Source organism: Trichophyton benhamiae (assembly GCF_000151125.1).
Source record: "Trichophyton benhamiae CBS 112371 chromosome Unknown contig01145.0, whole genome shotgun sequence".
In the NCBI taxonomy this organism is placed as follows: domain Eukaryota; kingdom Fungi; phylum Ascomycota; class Eurotiomycetes; order Onygenales; family Arthrodermataceae; genus Trichophyton; species Trichophyton benhamiae.
In genome coordinates, this window is record NW_003315111.1 from 1,144,426 (window position 1) to 1,169,027 (window position 24,602).

The 24,602-nt window shown below is 48.7% G+C and overlaps 12 protein-coding genes across 12 annotated transcripts; 6 read left to right on the plus strand and 6 right to left on the minus strand.

The window, feature by feature from the left end:
- Positions 1-341: 341 nt before the first annotated feature.
- ARB_05786 (uncharacterized protein) lies at positions 342-1,848 on the plus strand (the record flags this gene model as incomplete). Its single annotated transcript, XM_003016341.1, has 2 exons — positions 342-650; positions 727-1,848. The coding sequence occupies 2 exons, from the start codon at positions 342-344 to the stop codon at positions 1,846-1,848; spliced, it is 1,431 nt and encodes a 476-aa protein (XP_003016387.1).
- Positions 1,849-2,430: 582 nt separating this feature from the next.
- On the minus strand, positions 2,431-3,416 carry ARB_05787 (uncharacterized protein; the record flags this gene model as incomplete). The annotated part of the gene is made up of 3 exons (XM_003016342.1): positions 2,431-2,805; positions 2,951-3,007; positions 3,078-3,416. 3 exons carry the CDS (start codon positions 3,414-3,416, stop codon positions 2,431-2,433), a joined length of 771 nt encoding a protein of 256 aa, XP_003016388.1.
- A 579-nt stretch (positions 3,417-3,995) lies between these two features.
- ARB_05788 (uncharacterized protein) lies at positions 3,996-4,547 on the minus strand (the record flags this gene model as incomplete). The annotated part of the gene is made up of 1 exon (XM_003016343.1): positions 3,996-4,547. The coding sequence occupies one exon, from the start codon at positions 4,545-4,547 to the stop codon at positions 3,996-3,998; it is 552 nt and encodes a 183-aa protein (XP_003016389.1).
- A 265-nt stretch (positions 4,548-4,812) lies between these two features.
- ARB_05789 (metallo-beta-lactamase superfamily protein) lies at positions 4,813-6,114 on the plus strand (the record flags this gene model as incomplete). The annotated part of the gene is made up of 3 exons (XM_003016344.1): positions 4,813-5,034; positions 5,073-5,664; positions 5,783-6,114. The coding sequence occupies 3 exons, from the start codon at positions 4,813-4,815 to the stop codon at positions 6,112-6,114; spliced, it is 1,146 nt and encodes a 381-aa protein (XP_003016390.1).
- A 217-nt stretch (positions 6,115-6,331) lies between these two features.
- Positions 6,332-7,834, plus strand: ARB_05790 (kynureninase, putative; the record flags this gene model as incomplete). Its single annotated transcript, XM_003016345.1, has 3 exons — positions 6,332-6,826; positions 6,885-7,347; positions 7,404-7,834. 3 exons carry the CDS (start codon positions 6,332-6,334, stop codon positions 7,832-7,834), a joined length of 1,389 nt encoding a protein of 462 aa, XP_003016391.1.
- Positions 7,835-8,070: 236 nt separating this feature from the next.
- On the minus strand, positions 8,071-8,647 carry ARB_05791 (uncharacterized protein; the record flags this gene model as incomplete). Its single annotated transcript, XM_003016346.1, has 2 exons — positions 8,071-8,427; positions 8,504-8,647. 2 exons carry the CDS (start codon positions 8,645-8,647, stop codon positions 8,071-8,073), a joined length of 501 nt encoding a protein of 166 aa, XP_003016392.1.
- A 2,156-nt stretch (positions 8,648-10,803) lies between these two features.
- ARB_05792 (uncharacterized protein) lies at positions 10,804-12,124 on the plus strand (the record flags this gene model as incomplete). The annotated part of the gene is made up of 4 exons (XM_003016347.1): positions 10,804-11,002; positions 11,099-11,404; positions 11,484-11,586; positions 11,623-12,124. 4 exons carry the CDS (start codon positions 10,804-10,806, stop codon positions 12,122-12,124), a joined length of 1,110 nt encoding a protein of 369 aa, XP_003016393.1.
- A 1,180-nt stretch (positions 12,125-13,304) lies between these two features.
- On the plus strand, positions 13,305-15,739 carry ARB_05793 (uncharacterized protein; the record flags this gene model as incomplete). Its single annotated transcript, XM_003016348.1, has 5 exons — positions 13,305-13,549; positions 13,609-13,684; positions 13,766-14,130; positions 14,189-14,617; positions 14,677-15,739. 5 exons carry the CDS (start codon positions 13,305-13,307, stop codon positions 15,737-15,739), a joined length of 2,178 nt encoding a protein of 725 aa, XP_003016394.1.
- Positions 15,740-16,279: 540 nt separating this feature from the next.
- Positions 16,280-19,855, minus strand: ARB_05794 (uncharacterized protein; the record flags this gene model as incomplete). The annotated part of the gene is made up of 2 exons (XM_003016349.1): positions 16,280-18,132; positions 18,208-19,855. 2 exons carry the CDS (start codon positions 19,853-19,855, stop codon positions 16,280-16,282), a joined length of 3,501 nt encoding a protein of 1,166 aa, XP_003016395.1.
- Positions 19,856-20,604: 749 nt separating this feature from the next.
- On the plus strand, positions 20,605-21,621 carry ARB_05795 (DUF408 domain protein; the record flags this gene model as incomplete). The annotated part of the gene is made up of 1 exon (XM_003016350.1): positions 20,605-21,621. The coding sequence occupies one exon, from the start codon at positions 20,605-20,607 to the stop codon at positions 21,619-21,621; it is 1,017 nt and encodes a 338-aa protein (XP_003016396.1).
- A 399-nt stretch (positions 21,622-22,020) lies between these two features.
- On the minus strand, positions 22,021-22,670 carry ARB_05796 (uncharacterized protein; the record flags this gene model as incomplete). The annotated part of the gene is made up of 3 exons (XM_003016351.1): positions 22,021-22,365; positions 22,439-22,564; positions 22,650-22,670. 3 exons carry the CDS (start codon positions 22,668-22,670, stop codon positions 22,021-22,023), a joined length of 492 nt encoding a protein of 163 aa, XP_003016397.1.
- A 301-nt stretch (positions 22,671-22,971) lies between these two features.
- Positions 22,972-24,370, minus strand: ARB_05797 (uncharacterized protein; the record flags this gene model as incomplete). Its single annotated transcript, XM_003016352.1, has 2 exons — positions 22,972-24,069; positions 24,158-24,370. The coding sequence occupies 2 exons, from the start codon at positions 24,368-24,370 to the stop codon at positions 22,972-22,974; spliced, it is 1,311 nt and encodes a 436-aa protein (XP_003016398.1).
- Positions 24,371-24,602: the final 232 nt, after the last annotated feature.

Consider the following 24,602-nt stretch of genomic DNA (forward strand, 5'->3'; position numbering starts at 1 on the left):
TAGTACTTCCTTGACTTCCTCCGTACTCAATCGTATCCCTTTAATATCGAATTTATGCGCGAAAACGTCATCACGTGACTCTCCCGCACTAAGATAAGCAGAAAAAAAGATAAAAAAGAAGCGAAAAAAAAGCGAACAAAGTCGAACAAAACGCAGAAATTGAACGAGACGACGACGTCGGCCCGGAAGCAGACTCAGATACAGCTTGCTCGTTAGCAGGAATACATCTGTTTAACAGATAAATACAGTACTATCACCCCCAGTCTTGCTACACCTGGGCTGCGATCAAACTCAGCGCACACAAAACACTCACGCACACAACGGGAACCAACGAGCACACAATGGCGCAAGACAACCGCGGGCGCCTACCACCGAATCTCCAAGATGAGTCTGACGTCGAGGAGGAGGCTCTCGTTAATGACTACCGGGAGCAGGTACATTTTGACGATGGCATGAGTGAACTGGACCGAACGACCTCCCTAGGCGCAACATCACAAACACAAGACTTGCAGGCCCAGCTAGCTGCCGCTGCCACCCCACTGGAATACCAGGCTACGTTGGAGACGAAGTTTGCAAGCTACGATAACTACTGTAGCTTGTTCCATTATATCCTGAACTCGGATGGCCCTGTCGATTTGGAAGTTCCATCGGTATGTAGTTGATTTACCTAGGATATGAAACTTTGAGCTTTTGACAGTTTGGTCTGACACTGTATGGATAATATAGTACTTCTGGGCCTGGGACGTCATTGATGAATTCATCTACCAATTCGAATCCTTCTGCAGATACAGAAACCGAGTGGCTCGCACTGGATCAAACGAAGAGGAAGCACAGCTACTGCGCGAGAACCCAAACACATGGGGCTGCTACTCGGTCCTCAACGTACTCTACTCTCTCATTCAGCGATCCCAGATCAATGAGCAGCTTGCAGCTATAAAACGAAATGAGGACCCCATGGCCGTTGCCGGAGAGTATGGATCTCGTCCTCTGTACCGGATGTTGGGATACTTCTCCATTATCGGTCTCCTACGAGTGCACTGTCTGCTCGGAGACTTCAGTCTTGCCCTTAAGACACTGGACGATATTGAAATGAACAAGAAAGCCATGTTTGCCCGTGTCATGGCCGCCCACTTCACCACATATTACTATGTCGGTTTCTCCTACATGATGATGCGCCGCTATGCCGACGCCATTCGAATGTTCAGCCATATCCTCGTCTACGTCTCGCGGACGAAGAACTTCCAGAAGGGTCGTGATGGCTACGATGCCATCGCCAAGAAGAACGACCAGATGTACGCTCTCATTGCCATCTGCGTTGCCTTCCACCCCACTCGTCTCGACGACACCATCCACTCCGCCATCCGCGAGAAGTACGGAGACCAATTCAACCGTCTCCAGCGCGGTCGTCCCGATGCTCTCCCCATTTTCGAGGAGTTGTTCCGCTCTGCCTGCCCTAAGTTCATCAGCCCTACCCCTCCAGATTTTGACAACCCATCCCTTAACGTTGACCCCGTCGATCACCAAACCGCCATTTTCATGGATGAAGTCAAGAACACCTTGTTCAACCCGACCGTCAAGTCTTACTTGAAACTCTACACGACCATGGACTTGAAGAAACTTGCCGGTTTCCTGGAAGTTGACGCTGAGCAACTTCGTGCCTGGTTATTAATTAACAAGCAGCGAAGCAGACAAATCCGATGGGTAGATGGTGGGTTGTTAGAAGGAGAAGCTGTCAATGCCGGAGATCTTGACTATGCCATTGAGGGAAACCTGATTCACATTAGCGAGGTTAAGGCCGGACGAAGACTTGTTGACTGGTATCTACGCAACCTCGCTAGAACCTACTAAGTCGAACATTTACCCATTACTTTTTTTACTTCTCACTTTGCGTTGCTGGGTAGAATGGGGAAAGAAAACCAGACGAGAGCATTATATCTATGCATTTACGCTTTAACGCCTGCTTTTATGTGTTCCGTGCCTGGGGGGTTGGGCTGGCTTGGAACGGAATTAATGTCTAGCTTAGACCAACGTCCTGTTTAGGCTGTTTTTACGACGAGAAAAAGAGAAAGGTTTTGCTGTGCCCCGTTTACTGTATCTTTCTATGTTTCCTTGGACACGCAATGGACTGGCCAGTCTTGTAGGCGTTTCTCTATTTCTTTTTGATTCTGGAATTTTACTATTTTACTGATATATTAATTGCTGGATTCAGTACGCATGGAATTAAAAAAGAAAAAAAAAGAGAGAATATCAACTGCAACAAACTGTGTCCTGTTTCTAGCTGGTATCATACTTGAGAAGAGATCATAGTACGCCAATAGGTGCTAAATATGTACAATCAAGAAATTGTGCGCAGGTCATGATACGGCACCGTCAATCGATTATATTACATGGACAAAAGTAGTAGACATCCGTGGCGTCGACTTTATATATTTATTCTTTGATATCAAAACTCGTTCCACACCCGCAATTGCTCGAGGCACGCGGGTTATCCACAATCTTAAACTGGCTGCCGATAAGTTCAGTGGTGTAATCGACCGTACTGCCTGATAGTAACTCGAGAGAGGCCGAGTCCATGACGACCTTTGCTTGGCCAGCTGCCGCACCCGGTACAGCGTCTGGGGTATCTTCTTCAACTTCAAAGACGGTGTCTTCCTCTTCACTGATCTTTGAGCTAGGCTCTAGACTCATCAGGTATTGGAATCCATGGCATCCTCCGCTGGTCACAGTGATGCGTAGGTGGTGGTATGGGTTTTCCTTTTGTGTAGCGGACGGAGAAGCAGCAGGATTGGTTATTTCTCGTAGCCGCTGTATATTTGTTAGCAATCAATCTCTAATGAACCAGACGTTAAAACAGAAAAAAGAAAGACCAAAAAATCAAAACATACGAAAGTCGGGATTCGCTGGTGGTCACCCACCCAACTACTAACCGACCGGCAAGTGGCTTAAGTACAGCTGAGCGGACGGGAAGCTCTGTTTTCCACTTCCTGTGATCGTATGTGCTTGTCTTCTATTGTGACAGGTTTATATAGCAGGCAGCTGAAGGTGTAACACCCGCAAGAAATATCCATTCAACGTACCTTTGCTGCTCGGGGCGATATTGAAACAAGCAGAGGTTGTCCATCTTCGTCGACTTGTGGATTCAGTGTTGCAACAGTCGCATTAACCACGGCAGAGGTGTTGAAAGCGGCCAGGGTGGTCCGGAAATGCCGTAGGTAAGGTGTTAGCGCTCTCTGCGGGCGCCATTGGTTCTGTGACGGGAGGAGGTAGGTCGGGATAGCTCGGATAGGCGTATAAGGAGTCTGTGAAAGCGTGGTGGTTGTTGCGATGTATCGGCTGTGTACGTTGATTAAGATGGTTCGGGGTGATATGGCGACCGTCCGTGACCGGCACGAGAGGAGTAGGCTGTGCTTCGACATGCTGGTATATAGGAACAGCCGCCGAAAAGTGGTTTATCAAGTAAAAAGGAAGATGAATCGGCTTGTCGACATTTTTTTATATTCGTCCGCAGAAAGATCCGCAGGACGCAGAATCGATAAGATCAAAAGCTTCGAACTCGTACCTTGGGCGCCGATTGGTGGATATATGATTACCAATCACAGTCACGTGTAGATATATCTCAGCCAGTAAGAGAGAAGGGAAAGAAATATTGAAACAAACCTGGTCGAGTTCATAGTTATTTGGAGACAGAGAGTATGGGCATTTTGAGTACTGGATACCCTCAAAAAGACAGGCATACTGAAGTTTAATGCCTGCGGGAAAAACCTCCTGGCAAACTACGGATCTGCTCTACATCTTCGCTAGGTTCATTGGACTGATGGGACGGGTAGTCCAAAAATTCTCCTGGACAAAGGAAAATGGCTGATCATATAGTTACGAAAGAGCAAAAGAAGGACGATTCATTTTTGTGCTGAAAAGGATAGAGTGGCCTAAAAAATTACCTTGACATTATAACGGCTTGCATTCGAAACAGTGACATAAGCATGAACACCCAGAGACTACTCCTCCGGAAACTTCCTCATGAGGTCTGCAACCTTGTCGAGAGGTGCCTGAACCAGGGCCACAGCGGTCTCGAACGCAGGCTGCTCGACTGCAGCAGTGGGATGACTTCTTGTCGGCATCAACACCTTTGTTCGTTCAAATGTCCGTGCCAGGTCTTGCGATTCCCCTGGATCCAGCACTGCCTCTAGCGACGGAAGATATTCGTCTTCTTCTTCGTTGATGTGCGTGTCGATCTTACTCATCAGATCATCCAAGGTAGGCCTATACTCAGCGTCCGAGGCGGAAAGAGGTTGGAAATTAGCGAGAAGCTCCTTAAGTTTCTGGCTCTCGGCGCGGTCACGGTTAATAATGACGCTGCCATGGTCCATGTGGGATTCGATGGCTGGGTAGATGACAAGCTCTTCTGCAACGGTGTAACGGGCGAGATCCCAAGTGAACTTATTACCGTGACGGGTCATGCTGTCCTCGTCAGCGGCGTTGATGGTTTTGGCGTAGTCGTCTCGCAGCTCCTGATGGTCCGCTTTCATAATGTCTGTGATGGACGCCATGTTGTGTTTGGCTGGTGTACAGACTGATTTTCTTTGGATGTGTTTGACTATGTGATAGATATAGGTTGTTTGGTAAATTTGATCATAGGGTGTTGATAGTTGGATATCTTGATCTATATAAGAGGCGTGACGAGAAGGAAGCTTTAGCTTGACGTCATGTCAGCTTCTGAGTGGTTGTACTGCCTGCTGAAGGTTCACCGTTCCAACTACAAACAAGACGACCAAACCTAACCAACATAAAATCAACCACTATCTGACCAACAAGATGCCTCTATTACTTGACAGCCTTGAGGTGACGGTGATCATCGACAATGAGCTGGATGTAATGTCTCCTCCACCTCCCACAACCGTGGGTTCAATCATCTCCCACGGTTCACTGGGCAATATCTCTCGGGAGTCCGCCCACGTCTACCGGGGCAATGCAGAAGTCCGTGAGCTGAAGATGGAAAGTATCTGTTGCGCAGCTCATGGACTATCTATCTTACTGGTACTCATGTTGTATATACCCCCATATAAAACATCCAGACTGACAGTGGACAGACAGGTACCATTGGAAATGAAAAGAGAAGCATACTGTTTGATGCTGGGCCAGAGGAAGATGCATGGGAACGAAACGCGAAGAGACTCGGTGTAGATCTCTCGAGTGTTGAAACCATAGTCCTTTCTCACTGGCATCGTGATCATTCAGGTAGCCCTTTCATCTACTACCTCTACACTATCAATCAATACATAACCATGACTAATTTTATAGGCGGCATGCTACGCGCTATCCGGATGATCAAGAAAGCCCAAGAAGCACAAGGCACCAGTAATGCAGGAGTAGTAGTAGATGTCCACCCATCACGGCCGAAGTATCGCGGTTTCCAGCTAGGCGAGGAAATCATATCTCTTCAGGCAGATCCGGGTTTCGACGAAATGACTGCTGCTGGTGCTACAGTAAGTAAGAATTCGCAACCACACAACTTGGCAGACGGTATGTTTCATGTCTCCGGCATGATCCCGCGGGAGACAGAGTATGAGACTGGCCTCAAGGGGGCAATGCGACTTGATGATGGCGGAAACTGGGAAAAAGACGAAGAAATCGCGGACGAGCGCGCGGTCACGTGTCGTGTGCGGGGTGAGTACAAAGACTGATTATATAATCAAAGTCCAAACTCTACCCCGCGCTGACAAAGAAAAAGGACTAGGACTTATCGCGGTCACGGGATGCAGCCATGCTGGCGTTGTAAACACAGCCAGACACGTCAAAAGAAGCCAGCAGCAAGAGGGCAAAGAGGATGAAGCAAGGGAAGACCAGGAGGAAGATATCTTTGCGATAATCGGGGGCTACCACCTGGCAACGAGCGACGAGGCGGCGGTGCATGCAACGGTTCACGATCTAAAGGCGCTAAACCCGCACTTTCTTGTCCCTGGCCATTGTTCAGGCTGGCGAGTCAAGATGGCCATCGAGAACGCGATGCCTGGCCGCCTGCTTCCTTGTTCTGTGGGCGCGAAGCTCACCTTCGCTGACCAAGCTCTGTCTGCTGGTGATCCCTCTGTACCTTGCAGCAGCTCGACAAAATACTGATCATCGGCTACTCTCCGGAGATTTAACTAAACAGCGCAATATGGTTAGTAAGCGGGGGGGCCCGAAGAATAAAGACAAAAAAACGGCCCATGGCTCTACGGATGTTTACAAACAGATGGCGGTAAAAGATAGTATATTCAAAGTATTGATCAAGACAGGGTACAACACATCCAACTCCTCCAGCTATTCACTAGCATCCATAGCCTAAGTGGATAGAATGGATTTTAGCAAGGATCCCAGCTCCCTCACAAGGGAGTACGCCCGCAACCTCGACGAACAGGATCCCCTCCGTGACTTTCGAAAGGAGTTCATCATCCCCTCCAAGGCCGATCTGACACGCACAACCCTAGCCCCCCCTACAGGGGAGGAAGAGAGAAAACTTGAAGAAAGCTGTGTTTATCTCTGTGGAAATTCCCTAGGCCTCCAACCTGTTTCTACAAGTGAACACGTCAATTCCTACTTGCGGTCATGGGCTCTCAAAGGAGTGCTGGGTCATACCGAGCCCCACACCGACCAGCTAACGGCAGAGTGGTTGAATATTGATGATAGAGCACCTGAGCTTATGGCACCGCTCGTGGGTGCTAAGGAGAGTGAGGTGGCTCTGATGGGGACCCTGACAAGCAATTTGCATCTCCTAATGGCCAGCTTCTATAAGCCTACCAAGGAGAGGTACAAGATCATCTTCGAGGGGAAGGCTTTCCCCAGTGATCATGTAGGAACAAACAGCTCTTTACCCCTTTGTTTCTATTGCATTGCTGACGGTAGAACAGTTTGCAATTGAGTCGCAGGCACGCCACCATGGCCTTGACCCAGAAGACGCCATGGTTCTCATCGAGCCAGTCTCAGAAGACTATCCCGTCCTCGAGACCTCCCAAATTCTATCCGTTATTGATGCGCACGCAGACACTGCGGCCCTTATCCTCCTTCCCGGTATCCAGTATTACACCGGCCAATTCTTTGATATGAAGACCATCACGGCTCATGCCCATTCCAAGGGGTTAATGGTAGGATGGGACTGTGCTCACGCTGTAGGAAATGTTGAGCTTCAATTCCATGACTGGGACGTTGACTTTGCGGCCTGGTGTTCGTACAAATATTTGAATTCGGGAGCCGGGGCTATGGCAGGACTATTTGTGCACGAGAAACATGGAATGGTCACGGAGGATAGTTTTAGACCACGGCTATCGGGTTGGTGGGGAAGCGATAAGAGCTCCCGCTTTATAATGGATAATAGTGAGTTTCGTCTCTTTTTTTGTTGATCTTTAGCCTGCCTTCCTAACAATTAATAGAGTTTGTTCCTCGTCCTGGCGCGGCAGGTTATCAGGTTTCCAACCCTTCTGCTCTCGACCTAGCGGCTGTGACTGCATCTCTGAAGGTGTTCAACAAAGCTACAATGCAAGCTCTTAGGCGCAAGTCAGTTAAATTGACAGCCTACCTAGAATATCTCATTGACAGAGAGTTCCCTTCCAAATCCGAGAGACCATTTACCATCATCACGCCGTCTGACCCGGATATGAGAGGGGCACAGCTCAGTTTGCGATTAAGAGCAGGCTTGTTGGACCCCGTCTTCTCCTGCCTGCTGAGGAATGGTGTTGTGCTCGATGAGAGAAGGCCGGATGTCATCCGCGTGGCTCCCGCACCACTATATAACTCGTTTGAAGATGTTTGGCTATTTGTTCGTGAGCTTAGAGTGGCATGTGATGAAGCAACTGCGCGTTAGAATATTAGATCAGAAACAGTTCTTGAGCAAAAATCGTATTATTTCGCATATAGAAAGAATTGCCACATTTTTCTTCTTTCTTTAATGTTAGTTTAATATTCTATAATCATTTAAAAGCGAAATATGCCCGTTCCAGCGGACTTCGCTCCGTCTCCCATGCTAGCCAATCTGATCTCGTCGTCCTAAGGCACAATTGTTAGCATTCAATAAGCCCAAATACCCCATTGATGGATAACTTACGGTAGTAATCCCATCCCATTAACCTTCCATATCCCCAGAGCCAGCAACACACACTGCATGGCCACGTAAACTACCTTGACAGCCACCATCTGACCCCGAATACTCTCTGACTCCAACTTGGCGAAGGCAGCGTTTGTGCCTATGATGCCGGTAATTGGTCCCTTGAAAAGCATAAAAACCATCATAATACTGAATATCTGCAAGCTATTGCCGGACATGTACATCATTATAGCATTCATGGGCAGCTGTTTGGCAGGAGCAAGCGCAAGTTCCCATGCTTTCTTCAATTTAAGGGCATCAGTCTCGGTCTTGCGGGGGGTCGAGGATGGGCTAGTGGACGGCTGCGCTCGTTGCTGAAGGGTAAATGTTAGTACTCCGTATGCAAGTAGATATTATGCTATTACATTCAGAGTGGATTGTTTAATTTACCTTCGACACTGACTTGGGGGCAGAGTAGCCTGGAGGGTCGGGGAAGGAGGCGGACTTCGATGCTCTGCTGGGTGCCGGAGAGTTCATATCAACAGCCCAATGGGGCGGAGGAGGTGGAGGGAACATTTTCATTCGTTCCGCCATGATGAGAATATGCCTCTATATGCGTGGTATACAATGTTGCTAGATAGTTGTTTATCTCGTCTTCAAAGCTTCCTTTCGAGATGTTGAGCGTAAAGGATGACTAAGCTGAAATGATTATGTCATAACTTAAACTTAAAGATAATATGAAGATGGATTTACTTTTAGTTATAAAAACCCCTGATTGGTTCATAATTCGGGAAACAACGTAATCAAGACTAAACTTAAACTGCAGATGATGACTAAGAATTGCTTTACGTCAACTCCAATGCAAGATTGGAAGAAGGTCTATACTCACGAGAATAAAACACGGTTATCTCCCACCAGTGATAACAAGGACTGGAAAATCCATCGAGGATCTATGCTTTCATGACTTTAACGATTCTACCACCATCTTCCTCTGCTGTGTCCCAGAATTAGATAACCTTAAGACCTGCCTTTTCTGATAGCGCAGCCCACTGTTGCTTGGTACGTTTAATGCCACCATTAAAAGCCATCATCGTCATATCCAGCATGGCCTGAAGCTGTGATACCCCTATTTTAGGAATAATCATCTCGTGAAGCAGGAGTTTTGAATACTCTGGTGTCATTGCAGATGCAACCCTTGTAAGAATATTAAGACATTGTTCGTCCGACCAGTCATGTAGGAGACGGCGATAGGAATAGGCTCCTGCATCTACGAAGGCGTATTATTTGAGGAGGCCTAAATGGGGATACTAAAGCTTCGAGTGCGTCCGTAACCACGACTGAGAAAATATTCTCCGGCTGCTTCATCTGGACAGTAAGAGCTTTACTGAGCTGTAAACACTCTCTTTTTGCCTTTCTGCCTGCCTCGTCACTGAGCCTTGAAGCAAGACGCTACAAATGGGCGATAAGAGCAGAGGCTCTCCCTTGACAGCCATGCTTGTTTAATCCATGATAGCATGAAGATATATCTCGGTATGCTATATGAAATAGATAGCGAATGATATTAAGGATGAGCTGGGTGTCTTGCTCAATATGCGGTGGTTTTGGGTATATACACCCTTGCTCGTTATAGTTATCAATAATAACAATATAACTACTTCATCACATTCATGACAATGTGTCGAGAGTGGACGCTCTTTCCAAGATAGAAGCAAAATTTCCAGCTAGCAGTTGAATAGTCAATAGTGATCATAGCCAGGTGTCCGTTCTGGGATTGCTTTGATGCTGCTTAATAGCTTGATCAATTGATGATCAGTGAACGCCGGGTTTCTGGATCTTATGTTGAACCTCCCACTTGTATCCTCCATCTGGGGCGCCGACGAGATAACTAGTTCCTCCGTATATTAGATAGTTGTCCAAGGGGAGGCTTAGGCCATTCCTGGTCTTGTCAAGCTGACCAACATATGAGAAATTCTGATGCTGAGTACTCCTTATGGAGTATAGTTAAAGATAGAACGGCATCCTGGATACAGCACAAGCCGCTGAATTTAACCTGTCCAAATAGTGTGAAGAAGCAGCAGGGTTGATCCATGTGCATACCAGGGCATCGGGGGCGGGAAATACCGTATATTCCTCAGGTTTCAAGCCACAGATGGAATACGAAGCGGTTAAGGAGCGCTAGATATGCTCGGAGTCTTCAGTATGCCAGAACTATACACAAAGAGTAAGCGGGAAGAAAAAGACTGCTTCCTTTTCTCCTTGGAGATACTCGTATATGCAGTCATCTGGCTAGGAACTGTCTCACGGTGATCCAGAAGATCCTTTGTCCGCCATTTAATTCCTCCTTGCGTTATAACGAACCATAAGCTGGTGCTTGTGAATGACACATAAGCTACGACTAGAGCGGTAGATTTCGGCCTATTTCTGGGGGATCTGGCACGGGCGTTTGCAATTAAACTATTGCTTTACCCCGTATAGGTTTTGCCATAGCCATTGCCCAAGCTAATCATTATTTGGACCCAAAGTGATCGTCATAAACAATCAGCTTCCTGTCAAGCTGCTACTCACAGAAGCTAGAAGAAAAGGAAATAAGTGTCACAATGACGTCGAGCCGTTGGTTCTTCTGGCTGTTCATAGATATTCCAGTTTCCCCATAGTTGACTTATGGGGTACGTCGTTAAATTTCATATAAACACCACCTCCCCTGCTTCTCGCTCTTCCTTGGACTTGTTTGAATCCAAGAAGTTTTCAAAATGCTCATGTCCGGTCCTGAGTACCTAGGAACGACCGTGCTGGTCTTCGCCTGGTTTCTTGCTGCTGTCGCTATCGGTATCGTTGGTACCAGATTATATGTCCGGTGGAGAATCGTCGAGAAATATACTGTTGATGATGGACTCATTTTGATCGCACTTGTGAGTCTGACAGGAATCCTTTTGAAGACTCGAAACGGCAGTAAAAACTGACTGGTTACCGAATAAAAGGCCCTTGGAATAGGAAATTCCACGTTTCTAACAATTTCTACTCACTGGGGACTGGGAATCCATATAGCAGAGCTCTCGAAAGAGCAAATCAAGTATACGGTGAAATGGGTATATCTCTGCGAGTTTTTCTCCATCATGTCGCCTGGAGTAAGCCGCATCGCCTATGCATCCTTGTTGTTGGGCATTCTCCCTCCGATAAAGTGGCGAAGTCGAATACTCTGGACATTAATATGGATTCAATTTGTGGTCGACGTTGGGACGGTGATAATCAGCTTTGTCCAGTGCCGGCCAATAAACAAGTTTTGGGATTCAAGTGTCCCAGGCCACTGCTGGGCACCAACTGTGCAGCAATATGTAGGCTTCTTCCAGGGCAGTAAGTCTTCCCTCGTACTTTCTTGTTATCTGTCAAAATTCTAAATACTGACATTGAATTGGAGGTGTATGTTCTGCAGTTGACCTGGTTCTCGCGGTATTTCCAGCCAGCCTATTGTGGAATTTAAATATGGAGATGAGAAAGAAGGTATCACTTTCATTATTGATGGGTCTCGGAATCATGTAAGTGCCAGTACGCCTTCTTATAACTATCACTAGTTATGTTGATAATGCTGACTGGATAATATATCGAATTAAAAGTGCAATGATTGCATCAATTATCAAAACCGTTCAACTGCAAGCGATCACAGCAAAAGCGGACATCACTTATGCCATGGCCCATCTTGCTACGTGGTGGACCCTGGAAGCGTATCTTGTCATCATCGCGACTTCGATACCCACATTGAGGCCGATCATGTCCACGAATAGGCAAGGAGATAAATCAAAGAGGCCTAATATCAGTGACAGCCATCAGGCTAGCTATGTTCATAGCAAGCAGTTCGAAAGCAGTGATGATCCAAAACTTCTAGACCGAAGCTGTGGCTCAAGGAATAGTACCCCGAATAATGGCGAGGTCTATCTTATGGAAGAAGGCCTCAGGCAGGGTGGCTATAGTTCGGAAGGGGTAGACGGAATAAAGAAGGAGACGACGATCGGTGTGACGTATGAAACGGCTACCCGTAAAGATCAGAGAGCCTCCATGGGGGCTGGTTTTGAATAGTTAAGGATACCCCATCCACCTGCTTTCCGGTCGTGTAAACTAGCTGCTTGAATAAAAGTATCGTCGTCTTCACGGCAACAACCCACCAAGGGATATCAACAAGGAGAGTCCGGTAACAGCACATAAATATGAGGGATTGACCGATAACTAGTGACTCCATTCAAGCTCCTTGTACTCCGTAGTTAAAGCAAACGAATGGCTCGGAATAATAGGGCAGCCTCCGGGTGCCTGGTCGGTTGAACGGACTCCCTATACCCTGCGTTTCGGATATTCTATAGCCAAGTGGAATATGATTAGCATGATAAGGTTCAATATAGATATGGAGATTATTTAATAAGAGCAGAGGCAGAGGTGTGCAGCAGCTTCCTGGTCCAAAAAGTGATAAAGTGATGTCCGCTGTCGTTGGCACCGTTGGCTGTACAGACAGCCAACCTGCAGCTTCTGGGCGGCAAATCTCGCGTCTCACGTCTCATATCGGCTCCTGACACAGCCTGACAGGCTGCCTGGCGATCAACTGGACATCTGGCGTCTCTTCAAGGCCGATTTCAGCTGGGTCTGGCTGGTCCACCGCCTGTCAACTAGGGATGTAGTTACTTTGGCCGCATCGTGGCTTGTTAGTAACCAAAAAGTACCTGCAGGCCAAAACATCCAACTTTACTACTTAGCTAAGTTGACAACACAAAGTCCCAGCACCACCCCGACGGCTCCCCTTGAAGCGCGTCCTCGCATCCCTCGACTCCCGCAGCTCTTTCACCCGCAAGCACCTCCTGAGCATCGTTGGTACAAGGACAGAGGCAACAGACGAACCAACAAAGACCGCCCGCCCGGGATCCGACTCGCAGAACGGCAACTTGGCTCGCCAGGGGCCTACCCTACATGTGACCATCCGCTTGCAGTCCATCCAGTAGCAACCAGACATCTCGAGCCGCTCTCGTCTTCGGCGCGCACGGAAGATGAGCTCGAGCGGGGGCGATGCGAAGCTGTTCGCAAGAGTACGTTGTCTCCTCCATGATATACTGCCCGTCGATACCCTCCTCTCCTTCTCGTCCTCCGGCCTGCCTGCGTCCTCCCTGATACACCAGCACCAGCACCAACACCAGCACCACCCACTACTACTACCAACCCGCCCACCACATCTACCCATGGACACACCATCGGTGCCTTCAATACCGGCAATATGATGACCCTACAGTATGGAGGTGTTCGGCCGTCTGGTCAGAGAACTAACAACACTGCACAGGGCAAGGTCAGCGAGCTCCGCATGGAGCTGCAGGGCGGTGGCAAGAAGGATAAGAACCACTCTGCGAAGAAGATTACGTTGAAGAAGATAGTCGCCAATATGACCATGAGCAATAATGATATGATTGGCCTCTTCCCGGACGTTATCGGTTGTATGACGATACCGAGCTTGGAGATAAAGAAAATGTGCGTTTGCTCCATAGGAAAACAGACAGACGGAAGAGGACCGAGCTAACAGATAACAGGTGCTTCCTATTCCTCGTTAATTATTCTCGGACGAAGCCGGAGGTTGCGTTGAAGGCGTTGCCATTGCTTCTCGCAGTATGTTATCTGTTTATGGCCTATGCACACCCGATATATATATATATATATATATTGCATCATAGCTGACGAGTTATATAGGATATGAATGATGGTAACCCTTTAATTCGAGCACTGGCCCTACGCACGATATCATACATCCATGTGAGAGATTTTGTCGAAGCAACAGTCCAACCATTGAAACACTTAATGTCCGATGCAGACCCCTATGTGCGCAAAACAGCTGCCTTTGCAGTCGCCAAGCTATACGACCACGATAGAAGGCTGGTTGAGTCGTCCGACCTGATTGAGCGGTTGAATAATATGCTTCAGGATGAGAACCCAACGGTTGTGTCAAGTGCTTTGGCTGCTTTGGTAGACGTCTGGGAGCGAAGTGAATCTATCACTTTGACCATTGACTATACCAATGCTTCCAAGATTATCTCCATTCTGCCGGATTGCTCCGAGTATGTTCACTATACATACATATACTGCTCTACTTGACGTAAGCTAACACTTTCATAGATGGTGTCAAACATACATACTCGAAGCATTGATGTCTTACGTCCCCCGAGAGTCCTCCGAAGCACTCCTTCTGGCTGAACGAGTGGCCCCACGTCTCTCCCATTCCAACTCCTCCGTCGTCTTGACGTGCATCCGTGTCATATTATATTTTATGAACTACATTGCAGACGAAAAACAGGTCACATCACTTTCCCGAAAGCTCTCGCCGCCTCTCGTCACATTACTGTCAAAGGGGCCCGAAGTCCAGTACCTGGCGCTACGAAATGCAATTTTGATATTACAAAGGCGACCGGAGGTGCTGCGGAATGACATCAGAGTGTTCTTTTGCAAATATAACGACCCCATTTATGTTAAGGTGACCAAGTTAGAGTTGATCTTTATGCTGGCATCCAAGGATAATATCTCAGTGGTCCTGACTGAACTTCGAGAGTGAGTTTGACCTCTATAATCTTATCTAACCCGCCACCTCCTCTAACCAAAAGCTATAGATACGCCACAGAAATCGACGTTCACTTCGTACGAAAGGCTGTACGCGCAATTGGAAAGTTAGCAATCAAAATAGAATCTGCATCACGACAGTGTATCGAGACCTTGCTCGAGCTTGTCAATGCTAAAATTCCTTATATCGTGCAGGAAGCCACGGTTGTGATCCGCAACATCTTCCGCAAATACCCAAACCAGTATGAATCAATCATTACCACAGTTATTCAGAATATCGACGAGCTGGATGAACCTGAGGCCAAGGCTGCCGTGATATGGATCATTGGCCAGTACGCAGACAGAATTGACAACTCGGACGCTTTCCTGCAGGATTACCTGGCTACTTTCCATGATGAGCCGGTGGAAGTGCAACTAGCTCTACTCACAGCCACAGTCAAATTATTCATCCAGCGTCCCACAAAGGGTCAAGAATTGGTTCCTCAGGTCCTCAAATGGTGCACAGAGGAGACAGACGATCCCGACCTTCGAGACAGAGGCTTTATGTACTGGCGGCTACTATCCACGGACCCAGAAACAGCTAGGAAAATCGTCATGGGTGAGAAGCCTCCTATTACAGCTGACAGGGAGAAACTGGACCCGAGGACACTCGAGGAACTGTGCCTAAACGTCGGAACTCTTGCTACCGTCTATCTTAAGCCCGTCCAACAAGTCTTCCGGCTAGCCAGACCGAAACGACTCGCTCCAAGCCCCGCGCTCCAACAACCCACCTATCAAGACTCCCACGATACTCCATTCCATATACCTCTTTCTACCCTTCTATCTCCCAGTCAGGAACCTGAAGCAAATGCTCAATCTAACTCATCAAACCCCGGCATGGCCCAGAAGCCAGATATAAGCGCTGCTGTGAATGCTGCTGACGTTTACTTTGCTGGAATCGGTAACGACCAAGTAGCTGACCAAATGGCAGCTATGAGCCTAGGTGGTGGTGGCGTTCATGGTGGTGATATGGTTGCGACCGCACCAGAGAGCCAGTACATAGTGAGCCAGAACCAACAGCAGGCCTATCAACATAATATGGGCGGTGCTACAGGAGAGGTACTCCTCATATAACTCCAAACAGGGTAGCGGGCAGCTACCGGAGGGCTAGGAAAATCGATCTGTTTGAGCACGCCGTCATTTGGACTAGGGCATCGTTCTTGGGAGTGTGATACATGTATATTTCAGGAGGAGTTTTTGAGGAACGAAGTAGATAATCTTCTTGCAATGTGTATATCTAAAAATATCTAGGTAAACCCTCCACCAAAACTTTGAACATTCATAGCAATCAATTGCTTGCCTTTGTCTATTGAATAAGTGACGCATTTTCATATGGTAAATATTAAATGGATGTGTGATATGTAGCTTCTTGTATCCCACAGCGTTGTCACATTTTGCATACATGAACGAATTTCATTGATTCAAGGTAGAAAAAAAAAAATAAAAATAAAAATCAGCCGACTCGACCTATGTTCGAACAAAACATAACACAAGGAAAAGAGTAGAGCAAAGTAAATAAGGCAAGGCTGCGCAAGTGTATGTATGGAGCTAGATATGTATTGGAGTTGTGATCAAATTTCAAACTGGAGGGAGGCAAACCTTCTCTACAGAACCTCAGGCTTTGTGCTCTCCGTCCCATCCAACCCAAGTACGGGACATGACTCTCCAAACACGACATTCACCACTCTTCAGGTCACCTAACTTATAACTCTCAACTTTCGTCTTCTTGCTTTCCCTACCTTGCTCCCAGACCCGTACCTTTTTCTTCGTACCGTCCCAATCAGATACGACTCCGGCATGGTCTGGCTTGCCTACTTCGGAGGAATATTTCTGATGCATTGTGCCACGGTGGCCTTGGAAACGACAGTTACGGAAGGTGATTATGTCTCCAGGGCGAATTTCGTCAAATTGTTGGACTGAGGCATTGGCTAGGTTGGCGTATACCAGAGCGCCGTAGCTGCGGACACCAACTGGCAGGAGGGCATCCTTCAGAGGGGCAAGGAGTGTCTGGATAAGAGCATGGGGCGTACCGTCACCCACTGTGGTGTTTTGTTTTGAAGCAACTGATTCAGAGATGCGAGCGCCAAATTGAGTATGGGCGTCCTCCAGTTGGTCTTGACGTAGTCGAGGTGGTGGTGGTTCGTGCCGCTGTTCTAACGCTACATCGATTGGGTTCTTGGAATCGAATTGTGCGGATATGATTGTTTGAGAATAGTCCATGAAGAGGATGTAGACGTCCTTTGATGTGGTAACTTTGCCTCCTCGCTTGTTTGTGGAGGATTCCTCAATTTCGATGAGAATGTCTCGTCGACCTTGGAATACTGGAGGAGGTGTGTTTGGTTGTGTCCACCAGAGAGACGTGGAGGCAAGGTCTACATCATTTGCCATGTAACCCTGATCCATTGATGGTCTGGAAACGTCCATAGATCTGCGGGTTCCGGTCTGGCCTCTTAGGAGATCAGACGAGCCCCGGGATGGGCGTGGGGCTTGAGAAGACATGTTGTGTTGGGGTACCTCGTATGATGTCTCGTCCGGAATATCCTTAATTTGGGACTCGCCTCGATCCCGATGAGCAGGAGCAGCAGGTGCTGTATACTGATCAAAGGCTTCCTCCCGGGTTCGTTCATGGGTTTCATCCTCTTGGGTATACATAGTTTGCGGAACTGGGGGTGGTGGAGCTCTCGGCATATCGACTGATTGTCGGGCAGCCTTTGGTGGTTGGCTAGGGGGAGGGGGAGGTGGTGCTGAGCGAGGGGCAGTACTCTGGAAAGTGGTTTGTGGGATGGGTGGCCGTGTTTCTACCGGACTCCTGGGCGAGTGCGGGCTGAAAGAGTCGGCTAATGTCCCTTCATCTATACTAGAATCTCGGACATGGGCCTTCAAGGCATCTTTGTGTTTGGCACCTGATGCTATATCTGTATCGTAATCTCCTTCATACTCAGTTATCTCCTCCTCACTCTCACTACCTAGAGGACGAGTTGGTGTCTGGGAGCTCATCCTGCTATCACCTGTGTTGTCTGGGCTAGGCTCAGTTGCTGGAGGGGGAGGAGGCGGAGGACGGGTCTGAGCTGATGGAGGTACTGGGGGAGCTGATGGCAGTGGTGGAGGGGGATGGCTTTGCCGTTTTCCTGGCCCTGTCACGGGAGACGACACAGGTGATGAGATCCTAGCTTGATCCATGGACTGGCGTGCGCTCCCTGAAGCCTCATGCCCTGCAAAGTAGGATTCATCATCCCCCTTTTCGGTCCGGGCTGGAGATAGAACGACTTCATCATTAGATTTAGTTCCGAGAGAGGGAGATGTCAATATATTATGAGGTGGTGGTGGTGGTGGGACAGGCCGAGCTACGTAATAAAATATGTTAGAATATGAGCGAAGGGAAAAAAAGGGGGGTTTGGTTGGTAACCTACTTTCTGGGGGAGGTGGAGGAGGAGGGAGGTTTTGGGCAACTGGCGGCGGAGGAGGGACTGGACGTCCTAAATTTCAAATCTATTAGCCTTGTCTCCAGAAAATTTATAGCAAAGAAAAATATATAAACATACCGTGAGGTGTGATAGGCTCCTCACTGGTAGTCTCTGGAGCATCTTCTGAATTTAAAGGTAAGGGCTGTGGCGGAGGGATCGATGCTTCACTAGGCTCTTCCGGAGCTGCTGGCGGACTTTTTGGCTTCTCTTCGGGTTTTCTAACATGCATTCCTGGAAGAGCCATAAGCTGGACAGGAGGAGCATAAGCTTCCGGTTGCTGCTCGGTGGTTCCTGCATCCGCTGATGGAGCTTTTGGCTTTTTATAGCTGCCCGTAGGCATTCCTGGTAGGCCAGCTGGAGCACCAAACATGCCCATCATGCCCATTCCTCCACTAATTTTGGCCATTCGATCACGAATTTCCATGCGCCGTCTGATTTCAGGATCTATCTCGTCCTCCTCTTGCTCCTCGCTCTCTTCTTCCTCAGAGCCATTGGCACCAGGAGCATCGCCGTGGGTTGGCTTCAGGGGTCTGGATTCAGGCGACTTGTCCTCCACATCTTCTTTGCTTGTTGAAGTTTCACTTGCTTCTTCGGTATCTCCAGCCGCAGAATTATCAGCATCATTAGTGTCACTTGTAAGTTCTCTGGCGGGCGGTAAGACAGGAGTTCGATGCTTAGGCTGAGTGCCTTCTTCAGCTGGGTCACCGCTTGCAGCTGACGATTCCTTTGCAGTTTCCGAGGTCTCAGTCCTTTGTAGCTCTACTCCCATCATTGACTCGGATGGTTCAACCGGCTCTTGTGATTCGACTTTCTTCTTCGCTGGCTTTTTCGGCTTTTCTTTCTTCTGGGCCGCTTCAGCGTGCCGAGAAGCTTGCTCTAACTGTTGCTTCTGCAAAAGAGCAATTCTTTCTTTCAGGCTTGTTGGCTTAGGCTGTTCCTCTTCTGTAGCTTCCGTTCCTTCCGGGGCTTCAGATCGAATTGGCAGCGAAGTTTCTTGGGGCTCCTCCCGCCTATATGTTTGAGGATGTTCAATTGGTGGCGGAACATAAGCGTTTTTACTGGGCGGTGGTGCAACGAATGGCTTCTTCACAAATGAACTTGATGTATGAGTGGCATGATTGAATGGAGTTATTGGAGCCGCAGATGCCTTGTTGAAAGCAGCAATCCTGTCTCTAAACGAGCCTGCAGTCGGCTTCTCTGCAACAGTTGGTGGTGGGGCTTTCTTAGCTGGTGCTTCAACTGGCGCTGATGGCGGAGGCGGTGCAGCCTTCTGAGAGGGCGGGCTCATTGGAGGAGACGAGGGAGCATGAACAGGGGCAGAGCTCTTTGGGGCCTCATATGGCACTGAACTAGGGGCAGTTTTCTTCTCGGCCTCTCCAGTAGAACCCAGATCGATACTCCTCTTCTGACTGTCCTCTTGCGGGATGTCGGGCACCGCTGACTCGGAGGCTAGAGGTGGAGATTGAGAGGCGGTTTCAGACTCCTTCCGGGTTCTGGCAGGTCTCGTAGGCCGTGGAGGTGCCGGAGGTTCGTACTTTTCGACGAAGTTCCTTGGGAAAATGCCTTCTTGTTTGGCGCCCGCATGATTGGTATAGTTGCCATAGTACCAGTCAGCATCCTCCTCCTCGGTCACAGTAATGATCTGCCCAATTGAAAAATTCAGGTCATCTTCATGTTCTGAGGTGTATTCGAACACTGCCTTGACCGTGAAAGGTACCGCTGACATTTGGAAGGCTGGTATAGAAGGTTTCCGAGTATCAACGGTCGAGTAAACGGTCGGGCGCAACGGCGACTCGCGGCCAGGCAGAACAGCAGTGTTGCGACCAAATATGAACCGGGCAGCACCAGAGTGCAAAAGAAGAGGGCCAGAGGGTCGAATCCCGCTATCTCTTCAACTGTTCAGCCTGTCGAAGGAAAGTAACGAGTACACGACGCTGGCGTGTAGCTAGAGCATCGGTAACAATCTGCGCGGTGGCCTAGGTCAGTTCAGGCCGTCACAGCTAACTAGATCACCAAAACAAAGACAGCAAACCAGAAGCAGGTCTTACAGGTCGGGGGCTAGCAGTGGTATCTCCTTCACAAGGAAACGGAGGCAACGAGACACGGACGGGCTCGAGGGGAGCCTAGTGGGTGGTGGTGGGATGTGCGAGTTGGCGATGTTCGGGTTGTCCGTGGGAGTGGGAGGGAGATGGGCGAGGGCGGGAGAGACAACACTTAGTTAGCAGTTAGTGAGCTGACTAGTGAGCAGGCTGTGGCTTGACGCTCCTCATATAAAAACGACGACGGCGCCGCCACGGCCAGCACGAAACCTCCCCCCTCCTCCTCCCCTCCCCCCACAGCCCACGACCACAGTGGACAAGGAAGATGGCTCATTTCGACGGCCTCGAGCTTGACGTCTGATCCAAAAGAAACGGCGGATGGAAGAGTGACGCTGGGATAGGATATCTTACTGCTCGTCCGTGTAGAGTCGCAGCCATGGCCGGCAGAGGCGGCGCTCACCAGGACAGGACGCTCAAGACGTCTCTACAGGCAGTTCACGCTTCATCGGCCCCGGCTTCGTCTCAGTATCGCGGCAAAGGGTCGCCGGACCCTCGACACATGGCGATTGCGCTTCACCATGCCCGCCAGATCCAGAGCCGCAAGGAGTTGGAGCTCCAGATCCTCTCACATATCGAAACGCTTATGGAACTGCCTACTACACCAGGCGCCACAGTCGAGTCTCCCTCTGCGGAGGACGTGTCGACCTTCTTCTCTGCGATAGCATGCTTTCAGCCATCGGACTACGATAATCTGATACAGGAACGGAATATTGACGGTAGCTGTGGCTATACCTTGTGTCCCAAGCCACGGCGAAAAGATAACTCTAAGGGAGGATACAGGATCGTATGGGGATCAAAGGGCAGCGGTCCCGGCGGCCGTGGCAAGGACATGAAAGTCGTACAGAAAGAAAAGCTAGAGATGTGGTGTTCTGAGGAGTGTGCAGAGCGAGCAATGTATATCAAAGTGCAGCTCAGTGAGAAACCAGCTTCAGAACGGATAGGAAGCGCGGGCAAGGACTTTGTGCTGCTGGAGGAGGCCAGACGAGGTGACTCCTTGAGATTAAGCACCGAACGGGTAGACAGAAGTGCGATGAGAGAGGTGGAGGAGAATCTGCAGGGACTCACGCTACAGACCAATGACACCAACCCAACCTATGGCCAAGATCATCTATCCCGTGGATCGCAGGATTTATTGATGCAAGATGCAGGAAGTTCGTCGGTAAATCCTAGCAGCAGTGCTGGAGCCAGAGGTTTGCTAGCACCAACAGTTGTTGAAAGGGACACCGACGATTCGAGACACCCCAAAGCTCCAATCTTCCAGCCAGACAGCGCAAAAGGCGGCTCGGTCGAGGGTTTCCATCCCCGACAGGACACACAGTTCAGAAACTGGCCGTCCAGCAACAAGGACGGAGATGGAGATGAAGATATGGATGACTTTTTACCGCAGATATAAGACGGGTTTACAGGCACTTTGGATTATATGGGCGTTGCTAGGTTGACACGCAAGAGATACCCTTGGCTTCTTAAAGAGTCCGTTTTTCACATGCTTGATATGGCGTTCCTTCGAGCGAAATTATTCTTACTTTGTGCGATTGTGAATAACTTACCATTATAAATGAATATCATCATATCATGGTAGGGCGTGTAGCATCCATTACGGGAGTTGAAATGGGGACTAGTTTTGGCAATCAAGCGTCATCCCAAGGGAATCAGCGACACCTTGTATTTTGTAATTTTTTTATATTAGAAAAAAATTGGCAATCTAGGCGTTGAATTCATGAACAAGGCCTGGATATGTTGACCCAAATTCCCACCGCCGCATAACTCCTGCCATTTTTGTGATGGAATTGATTTAACGACGGTCGAATCGACGGCCATCAATGTTCTGGGTTTGCTGAGACACTGGGGTGACATTGACCTTGAGAGAGTCGAACTGAAGGGGAAAAGTATTCAAATTAGCCATCGATGCCAACATGAGTTGCATAAAACATAGACTTACTCCGAGGCTCTTAAGGAGATCCTTGGTATCAGCATCCACGTCGAGCTGGCCGCTCTCGGTCTGGGAGATGTCAAGAGCAGAGATCTCTGGAACGTATTGATCCTTGCGCTCACGCTCCTCCTCCTGAAGCTTGAAGGAGATACCGCGGACTGGGCCACGCTGGATACGCTTCATCAAATGGGTAGTGTAACCAGCAATCTATAATCAATCTGAATTAGACCAGTTTCCGGCGTTTTTGCATTCGCTTTTATTGGATATTTCGGACACCCACCTTGTTGCGAAGGCGCTTGGAAGAGATGATAGCGATCTCATCGCAAATGCGCTTGTTGGTCTCGAAATCAAGAGTGAGCTTTGGGTAGTATCGCTCAATGATGCTCTTGGCGGATTTCTTGACGGTCTATCCAGGTCAAACGCAGTCTTGTCAGTTTTCCGATTTTGAAAAGAGTAAGGGGTTAGCCTTGCAATGTGCAATGATCACATACCTTTGTCCTAACGCGACCCATGTTGGCGGTGTTGTTGTGCTGAACTGCGGGTTGTTGATGGAGTTGACAGTTGGCGTTCGATCTTGAAATGTTCGTGATGGCTTTTTTTTGATTAAGTGGAAGTTCGCTTAGGGCTGTGTATTCACGTGATTAAACGTAGAATTGGAACTTAACTTTATCTTACGTAATGGCATGGATACTTATGTAAGACTACGAAGTCTACCGTCAGAAAAGCGAAGCAGCTTGAAGGAGTTAATATTTGTATATCTAGAACATAATAATAATACATTTATGTGTACAGAAAATAAACGTGGGCCCCCATTCATCGCTTATCATCAAGGCGGCCGTAACCTGCGCGGTTGGTGACGAAAGAGGGTAGAGCTTCAGCTGCACCTTGGACTCCATAGAGGGCCTTGACGGAATTCGTAGCGCCGTCGACACGGAGCAGGACTTTGCCCTTGGCATCTACAGTTGCCTTCTCTACCTTGACCCAGTATTTGGCGCCACCAGGAAGATCAGGGTCAAACTGGATCGATCCCTTTTGGCTGTCAAAATCTCTGGACGCAGATGGGCCAATGTCGTCTGTAACAAAGCCAGCAACACCGACTATGCTCTTGGATGATCCTCCTCTGCCACGGCCTCTTGCACGCAGCAATCGAGCTTGGACTGGGCGGGGGTTCTGCTGGGGTCCAGCAATGGGATGGTTCTCGAGATGAGACCTGGTACGCAGGTAGCTGAGACCAGCAGATGGATGGGTTTTGGGAGGACCGTCTCTTGCGTATTGTGGTGATGCTACATCAGAAGGGCCAGCAGCCCAGTTGCGTAGGTGAATTCGTCTGTCAGGGACCTTGGGTGGAGTAGCTAGATCGAGGAACTTGTTGACCTCCGGGCCGAGTGCTGCAGGATCCGCACGAAGAGCTAGAAGAGCACTTTCAAATTCGGCATCACTTAGTGTCTTCGGTAGATCTGATTCCTCGAATGATTTACCCTCATCCATCAACCGTCTCCGTGTCTGCAGGGCCTTGTTCTCTATGACAACTTCGCGGAGTCTCTGTAGGAACTCTGGCCTCTGTTTTCGTACTTTCTTGAGGTATCTTTCAAATTCAATTTCAGTCATTCCGGCCAACCATGGCCCTTTGAATCTATATCTCAGTTTCTTCTCAGAGCTGTGATCGGGAGATGCGGTCATGTTATCGGTCGAACTTTCAAAGACGCTCGTATGTCGGCCGCTGCCCACTAACGATGATGTGCCATGAGTTGTCGAGGATATAGGGAGAGATAGCTCCTGGTATTTCTTGAGAGTGAGGGCATGGTCATTCGCAGAGTGGAAGTCTGTGATGTGCTCGTAAGTATCGAGATAGTTAATCCGGACAAGAGGGTTCGATGAGCTGTCCACGGTGGATTTGGCAGGTAGAGGTCGCTTTAGACCCCAATCCCCTCTTGCGAGAGAGCTGGCGGGTGTCTCAATAGTCGCTTTAGTAGGATATGGAAGTGTCGCTGTATCGGACCAGTTCAAGCTCGAAGTCAGAGATTGTGCTGGGGGTGAGAGGGAAGCCGGGAGCGCAAACAGGCGAGACTTGCGCAGAATCTTCGTTGTGGGCGACATCCTGGCCGCCATGGCGTCGAATTGTGGCAGCTATTGCCTCCAATTGCTCTTCGTCTTCTTCGTCTTCCTCTGCGTTTCTTTGCTTCCGTCGGGCTTCATCTTTCAACTTTGACATCAAAAGTTTTTCCAGACGTTGAGGTTTATGCACGTGATCTTAACTACATTACCTAAGCGTTATCTACCTCCAACCTCAAGCCAGCGGAAGAATCATCAGCATCATTAGAAATCCAACGAGCACCGAAGCAAGTGGTCCCTTGTTTTGGCGGCCGATGGAAGATCCGGTTGCAAAGAATATGTGTTGTGCTGTTTCTCCAGCTACTATATTGACGCGCTGATAGATGCCCATG